Source organism: Notothenia coriiceps, unplaced genomic scaffold (genome assembly GCF_000735185.1).
Source record: "Notothenia coriiceps isolate Sejong01 unplaced genomic scaffold, NC01 NC01_scaffold00002443, whole genome shotgun sequence".
Lineage (NCBI taxonomy): Eukaryota > Metazoa > Chordata > Actinopteri > Perciformes > Nototheniidae > Notothenia > Notothenia coriiceps.
Window position 1 is genome coordinate 4,349 of NW_011335144.1, and position 8,075 is coordinate 12,423.

The 8,075-nt window shown below is 41.7% G+C and overlaps 1 protein-coding gene across 1 annotated transcript; it reads right to left on the reverse strand.

The window, feature by feature from the left end:
• Window positions 1-340: 340 nt before the first annotated feature.
• LOC104967642 (high affinity cGMP-specific 3',5'-cyclic phosphodiesterase 9A-like) lies at window positions 341-2,321 on the reverse strand. The gene is made up of 3 exons (XM_010797152.1): window positions 2,240-2,321; window positions 1,566-1,626; window positions 341-528 (listed from the first exon to the last, which is right to left on the reverse strand). Exons 1-3 carry the CDS (start codon window positions 2,314-2,316, stop codon window positions 415-417), a joined length of 252 nt encoding a protein of 83 aa, XP_010795454.1. The 5' UTR covers window positions 2,317-2,321; the 3' UTR covers window positions 341-414.
• Between the last annotated feature and the right edge of the window lie 5,754 nt (window positions 2,322-8,075).

Here is an 8,075-nt window from a genome sequence, read left to right on the forward strand (position 1 = left end):
AAAAAAATTGGCAATCTAGAGTTGATATACATCTGTGACCCAACACCCAACTTGTCCAGAAAAGAGAGTCCTTCCAAAGGATTGCCCACTTACTGTGTCTCATAGTGTCTAGTGTCGACAAATAAGAAATCTACTATCCTTTCCTGGAATACATTAGAGTTGACCCGTTTTGAAAATGACTACTTCGTTTGTATTCAGGACTACATAGATAGGGAGGTGAAAGGTATTGGGGTACTATAAAAAGTGACTCCTATACACACACACACACACACACACACACACACACACACACACACACACACACACACACACACACACACACACACACACACACACACACACAAAGGGCAGCAGGACAAACAGGGGGAACATGGAGAGGAGGGGAGGGGAAGGGGGAGGGAGGAGAGAGGGGAATTATAGGTGAGACGGGTTCAGAAAAATGGTCAGTCTTACCTCGTTGGCCTCCCATAGCCACATGTCAAAGGCGGGTTTTTTGAGGGCGTCTATGGTCTGTTGTGACAGCATGTACTGCAAGCAACAGAGCTGCAGTTAACCCTGTCTGCACCGCCTCTACACACACCTGCTGTAATGTATAAAACTACCAGCCTTCCCAACATGTTACTGTATCATCACTAACTCTTGCAGAATGGTTGTACTCCACCGCACTAGCAGCCATTCAGCTGTTAACAGGTGAGCTGATTCTAAAGTGAAACTAGACTGTGTGCAACGTTCACTGCATTCACTGATGTGTCCTGTGAAGTGTTGTGAAGTAAACATGACATTATGATACTTGCTCAGTGTATTTTTGTTCTGCAAAGACTTATGTGTGGTAAAAGGCATGGACTGAACCTGATCAATCAACAACTGTAAATTAGGTCAATTGTTTTTTTTAAAACCGTTAGATCTCAACTATATGTAGACACTGGGTTGTGGTTGAACAGTCTTTTCTCTCAGGAAGGTTCCTAACTGAGTGAAATGACACAGGAGTATCACAGATAACAGCTGTTTAAATTCTTTAGATGATAGGAAAGGAACTTTATTATCTCACTGGGCAAACTTTTACTGATGAAAGCAAACATTAAGTCCTGATGATCTATCCCTCACATCTTTCCCTAACCCCATGATATTTTCACTGAGGATAAGTTCAATTTCGCTCCAAGACCTAATGATCTGGGCTACTGTATGTTTGCAGCTAGCAAGAGGTATGAGAAGGTAAATGGTTTGAAAAATAAAGAAATAATGATAATGATCAAGAAACAACAACACGTTGAGCAATCACTGAATACACCTGCTTTCATGAGAATAAACACAGAGCTAGTCTCGCTGCTGTCTTATTAACACAGCGATAAAATGTCCTGGGACAGACAGCTGATACGGATAACTGCTTGCTTTTTGTTTTTTAAACAAAAGACTCCTATGCCACTCAGCCTTTGATGCAACATGCTAAGTTGTCCGAAAACCCGCAGGACATCGGACCTGTTTTATTACTGAGTAGACCTGAGCTACCATCGGCAGACTCAGCTGGCTAACAGGAAGTGAAGCAGGAGGGCAGTGTGCAGACTTACTTTTGGGTAGGAGGGCACGTCTCTGCGTGGAGTCAGCTTCTTGTTGCCTTCCAGGAAGTTACTGGAAAATAGATTAGGGAACAGCATGAAGCAACAAAGAAATATCATTACATCAATACTGCAAATTCAAAATTACGTATCAAAAATACATATGACATTTTACACGTTATTAACATTTATTCTACTGGTACATGTACTTACTCTTATCCTAGAACTGCCAGTGTCAGTAAGTAGTGCTTTACCAATTGAATATGTTCCTTTTTGATAATAAAAAATCAAATGTCCTTTATTTTCAACATTTATTTATTTATTTCCTAATGGCATTTTTCAATTGACAATTTTTCATGCCACTTTCTTATTTTCTAATGTCACTTTTCAGGACAATGGTGTTGTCATGCCTGCTCATCTTTCACCCAATCACATGCGTCCTTTCTCTCTTAAGGCCCTGACAGCACTACTTAGCACCTTCGGCGGGTTTTCGGACAACTTAGCATGTTGAATCAAAGGCTGAGTGGCATGGCATTTTCTTAAAAAAAAAAAATAAGCAAGCAGTTATCAGCTGTCTGTCCCAGGACATTTTATCGCTGTGTTAATAAGACAGCAGCAAGACTAGCTTTGTGTTTATTCGCATGAAAGCAGGTGTATTCAGTGATTGCTCAACGTGTTGCTGTCACCTGTTGTTTCTTGATGCCATCTCCTCACGGAGCTTCTTAATGTCGTTGCGACATTTCTCAATCTCCACCACCTTCATCCCCTCCACTGCAGACAGAGAGTCATTTATTCATATTTTTCAAATCATTTACCTTTTCATACCTCTTGCTAGCTGCAGATCCTTAACAGGTCCTTAACAGGTCTTGGAGCTAAATTAACCTTTAATGGTGGTTTAGCCTCTTACAGCTGAGAGGTGGGAACAACAGGCTCAGTTCAAACAGGCCTATATAACTGTTCTTTTGCCATTTGATTTGTTGTTCAATCAACAGTCAATTAATGCAGTAAAAAAACACATTCCCTGCCATTCATGTACACCCTACTTATAAAAAGCTTTGGCACAAATCTTGACATTGATGGATTAAGCAAGCATCTCATATTTTTTATAGCAACCATGAACCAAGAGTAGAGCTGGCTTCATTAAAGCAGGTGAACGGTTCCATCGAATATAAATGCAAGTAAACAGTGAGCTATTGTTTTGTGTAGAAAATGTCCAGGTGTGTGAGCAGACCCTTAAACTGTGTCAGGGACAGTTGCAGGTGAGGGGTGGCGTCATATTAGGCTAAACTGTCCCTCAATCTATCAGAGCAGAGATCAATCAAAACATCATATTGTGATGACATGTTGGATAATGATAAGACTGCAAGTCACTTGTTGCTGTGCTGCACCAAAAACCCTCCAGTAGTATGGACTGTCATGGGCATTGGTAAGCTAGATATTTAAGTCTGTCAGTGCCCAATCAGATATATGAAGTCAACTTTATGCAACCATAGTGAGTGCCCATAAGTGATTAATAAGTTGAGAGACTGAGAGCAAGCAACAGGGTTGGAGGATGTCTGAGAGTTGGTGTAGGCGGGGGGAGAGAGAGGAACAACTATCCGGCAGCTGTGGACCATGAACGCCCACTCCCCGAGCCTTCAGCATTCGGAGGAGTCCAGCAGCAGTAATATGAACAGCTGTGTGTGGAGTCCAGCAGCAGTAATATGAACAGCTGTGTGAGGAGTACAGCAGCAGTAATATGAACAGCTGTGTGTGGAGTCCAGCAGCAGTAATACGAACAGCTGTGTGAGGAGTCCAGCAGCAGTAATATGAACAGCTGTGTGTCAGAACTCTCATATGTCATCATATGACTTGGTCCTCCTCTCTTTGCCTCCTTCATCAGTCCACCTTTCTCCAGCTCCCATTAGGGAGGTGACCATGGCGACTAAAGTCATGAGAGGATGGAGATCTGTGTGGGCGCCACAATGTTGCCATAGCAACCAGGTATCCAGGCAGTTGGCATGCTTGTGTGAAGTGGCTGTGCGTCAGATCTGAAAGTATTACAACAGGCTAACTAGTTAGGGAGAGTGGGAACTGAAAGAAATCACTTTGAGTGTTGGAGATCATTTTTCCACTAGTTCATGAAACATCTTACACTGTCGGCTGTCTGTTCTGTAGCAGTTTAAATCCAATGTGCCTTGAATTTAATTAATTTAATTTGTTTATTATACATTAAAACGATCTGCTCCCAACTATTTAGTATTTAATGCAAATTCAGTTGAAAGATATGCATTTTATTCCAGGTTCACACTGAACACTGTCAGTCCATGCCTGTGGATCAGAGCACCTCTCTCTGCTCCAGAAGGCTTTCTACTGTAGAGTTAAGGGAAATTGCCATGGTGACCAAAGCAAACTCAGGCCATGATGTCATGGTGACTGAAAGGGTCATTGTGGACTATTATGAAATTGAGGCACATCACATGGAACCATATGAGGTCAGAACATAAGAAGACGTTGGCCAAAAAAGCTGCAACACATGTGTGTGAAGGCATTATGCACACACAGCCCACACGCATCTAGAGACACCAACACGCACACACATAAACACACTGAGGTCGTACAGGAAACACCAATGGTCAGCAGATGGAGCCACAGGCAACAGTTTTGCTGGAGCTCTTGTCTTTTTGTCTCTACTTGAGGATGTATGTTGAGAGGGCACATTATGCCCCTTTTCCACAAAACCGGCTCCGGTTCAAGATCCGTTCTTGTGCTTTTCTGGTGCTTAACTGGTTCTTCTCTGTAGCTCCACTTGTGTTTCCACCGCTCAGAGCCCGACTGGTGCTGCCGCTGCTGCGTCATGACGTCACCGTTTACGTAGGTTTACGTTTCTCCCAAACGCCGCTCACAACAACAACAACAATGGGGGACTGCATCGGGTCGATGATCGTGTTGCATTTAATCATACGAAGCCAGATTAAATTAAATGACTACTTCTCAACCCTTGTACTTTTCTCCAGAGTGCTGTGGTTCATTGTTTAATAATGTGGTTTGTTGGGGAAATATTTTCCAAGGCCCATAACTTTGACCCAGTTAATCAGTTCAAACTGTCCTGATTGAGCACACGCACCTGTAACCTTGGCTGCTGTGCTCTCAGTGTTCTGTCTCCCTGTTCCTGCCTGTTGGCGTCAGCTGATAGAGGTGTTATGGTTCTATGTTCCTGCCTGTTGGCGTCAGCTGATAGAGGTGTTATGATTCTATCTTGTTATGCAGCATGTTGATTATTCTCTCTGAACTGGCTAAATACATGGGTCTGGGGTAGAGTTCTTCAGAATTGACGTGGCAACTCTCCCGTGCGGTCAGACCGTGACTGCTGTGACTTGTGATGTGAATCATCCGGCCGAAGCTCCAAATAAACCATCAGTGTTTGACATCAAAGCTCCTGCTCTTCCCGTGTCTCCTTCCTGAGTCGGTGAATCCCACTGCATTGCTACACAGAAGTTTCCCTTACATGGTTCAGCGGCATTTACCGACCGCTGCAGTGCTGCTCGTCCACCGGAGTTTATCTCCCGTTAACTCACGGCACAGTTCAGTCTACCGTTACCTACCGTCCCACTTTCCCCCCGGACTTTCCGGTTCAATAGACACTGACCACATCCGTTTTCGACCTCCAACACCAAAAAAAAGGGCCTGATATTACGGGTTGGACAACGCCGAAACGGTCCGTCTTAGACCCTTTGGAGGAAGACATTTAATTTTTACATGTTTTAAAATTATTGATTCAAATTACCTTATTCAGTATTCAACCTAACAACGAAAATCTTCCCCGGTTTAATTTTGTCCGGTTGGTGAATTTTTAAATTTCCAACAAACCCCTCACCCCCGGTCTCAAAAAAGAGAGGAAAAATTGGGTTTTTGGTTTTGTTGTTTGTGTTGTTGGGTGTTGTTTTTGGTTTGTGTTTGGTTTTTTGTTGTGGTGTGTGGTGTTTTGTTGGTGTGTGGTTGGTTGTGTTTGTGTTTTTTGTGTGTTTTGGGTTTGGTTTTTTTGTGTTTGGTGTTGGTTTTCTTTTTGTTTTTGTTGGTTCCAATTAAAAGGTCAATTAAAGTAAAATTTTTTAGGTTTTGGGTCCTTTTGGTTGTTGTTTTTTGTATATTTATTTAGATTTTTGGTTTCAGGGAGAAACATTTTTGTTTTGTTCAGTTTTGGTACAGATAATTTCGGTTTTGACTTTTCCAAAAGGGGGCACACCTGTTTAACAAATTTTAAAGAAAAAAAGTCAAATTTGTTTGTTCAATTTTGAGTTTATGTTGTAAGTTTTTTATTTGTTTTTTATTTTTTGCAAATTTGATCAATTTTTTTCAAAAATCTTGAAAACTTCTCCAAAGTAAAACATTTGGTTCCTATTTTCAAGTTATTTGTCATACCGGTTTTTAGGGGTTTTCAAACAAAGAACTTGGAAAGTGGAGTTTTTTAATAACAAGAACCCGGTGTAATAAAAAAAAAAAACAACAAAAAATCCTCGAACCCGCGACCCTTCGTCACAGTCTGAGAGTAAGTGTTTTGGGTGACTGCAAAGCCAACCGAAAGTTCCACATAAAGGTCGTTTGTATTTGTTTTATACTTTTTGTTAATAATTGTATTTAATTTGTCGTCTAGATTTAAGACAGAACGATTCATCCATTCCACAACGCAGACGCCAGTTACCTGCATAACGACGACGAGACGACGAGGATGGAAGTGGGTGTGGCGTGGAGTTTAATTTTCGGAATCGGGGCGGGGGAAGTGGACTCGTTTACGTGTGGAGAGTACTATTGTCTTTTTACGTAATTATTTCCAGGTTTATTTAGTTTTGGTTTTATTGAATTTCCCGGATGGTGTGGCCGGCGATTAAACCAGGAGTCTTAAGTTAATGAGTTTAATGGTTTTCCCTCGGCAACTTTTGCTGGTTTGTTTATTACCTTAAATACCTTTTATTCTTCATTATGTAATTACGGGAATAACTCAATTCCTTCTAGTATAATAAGAAGCGAAGGGCCTTCCCGCCGTAGTCCGAATCAATCCCGGATAAGCTATTACTCCAAAAGCCAGAACCTCGAAGTGACAGCCAAGTCTGGAGAACGTAAAAGTCCGAACCGCGTAGGTCATCGAGATTGATTACGGTGCTTGGGGCAACCTGTCGACCCAGCTTGATGGGTCTGTGTAGAGTTGCCGTTTTTTAAAGAAGTGAAAACAAGAAATAAAACGTTATGCCGCTATCTTCACTGGCACCTTAAAAATAGCGCTATAATAACATGGACAACTCAAAAAACCGTAGCATTAGGATACATGACAAGGCCCATCTAACCTCTGTTTTGCAGGAGCCGGAGCTGCTGAAGACATTCCGGTGAACAATTGTTGGTAGCAAAAAAGTTGGCGTTGAGACAGTTTTCTAGTGAGTCACGACTACATATTACAGCATTTCTATGTTTATGTACTCAGGCAGAGAACTGCAACACCAGTTGGTGCTGGACATAAAGCCCCTCGATAAAAGGTCTTAGGACTACCTCTTCCCCTCAGGGTACGGCAAGACTCCGGCTCACTGGCACATCACCATTTTACGAAATTGAGTGAAGGCCCAAAATCCCTGAAAAGTGACGTGGTGAGACAATATGTAGGTACAACAGACGGTATCCACTACCAGGTTACAAACCTAGCAGGTCAGCGGGAGAATCCCGCATGGTTTATTCCTAAGGAGAGTATAGTGTACTGGTTCAATTTGGTGAGTTGTTGTGTATTATTGTCCATCTGTGAAACTAGTGTGTGTAGAACGGCCCAGCACTTTGGACTCACTTATTCGGAGTACAACAAATACCCGGACAATACTACTAGCTGTACAATCCCTTCTTTCTTCCTCTCTAGTAGTTAGTCCACCAAGGACGACCCAATGTGCTAACTGGACGTAAAATCTACACGAGGTCAATCCGGATTCTAATTATTATAAACTAAAATAAAGAATGTTGGTTTTGCTACCCGATGGTGTCAACAGTACAGGCCTGATCGGTGTTCACTCCTAGTATTACTTTTAGATGCGCCATTTATTGTTACTGTTGCTTCGAGCGACGGGAGCTATGGTGCACGACGAAGTCTTCACGAAGTCTAGCCAACACCTTGAGTGACTGTGAAGTGTCAAAATGTTGTATAACATGGTACTACCCTAATTTCTCTCGAAGTCTGGGACGTGAATATACCTCCTACCCTTGTACTTATTCATAATTTCATTTTTTACTATGTTTTAATATTTTATTGTACTTTTATTTTATTTATTTATTCCGTTATTAAATTTATTATGTCCTTATTTATTTATTTGTTAATTTTATTTAATCCTCTATTTATTTTACACATGTTATACTATAGTTAATAATGTACTTTTATCCTAGTACAGCAACAACACGAGTTTATTCTCGAGTAACTCTACTTTGGGGAAAACCGGCTTGTGCTAACCGACACCTTTTCGAAGTTTTCGAAGTATTCCAAGAAGCGGCTAGTGCTGAATGTCCTGCCGGCGC

What these genes read in the sequence shown, in the direction of transcription:
- LOC104967642 (XM_010797152.1), bottom strand. Translation starts at nt 2,316, where the DNA reads ATGAAGGTGGTGGAGATTGAGAAATGTCGCAACGACATTAAGAAGCTC. An exon ending in ATGGCATCAAGAAACAACAG is followed by an intron (nt 1,627 to 2,239) that starts GTGACAGCAACA and finishes TCTATTTTCCAG; the next exon opens with TAACTTCCTGGAAGGCAACA. An exon ending in ACGTGCCCTCCTACCCAAAA is followed by an intron (nt 529 to 1,565) that starts GTAAGTCTGCAC and finishes TGTTGCTTGCAG; the next exon opens with TACATGCTGTCACAACAGAC.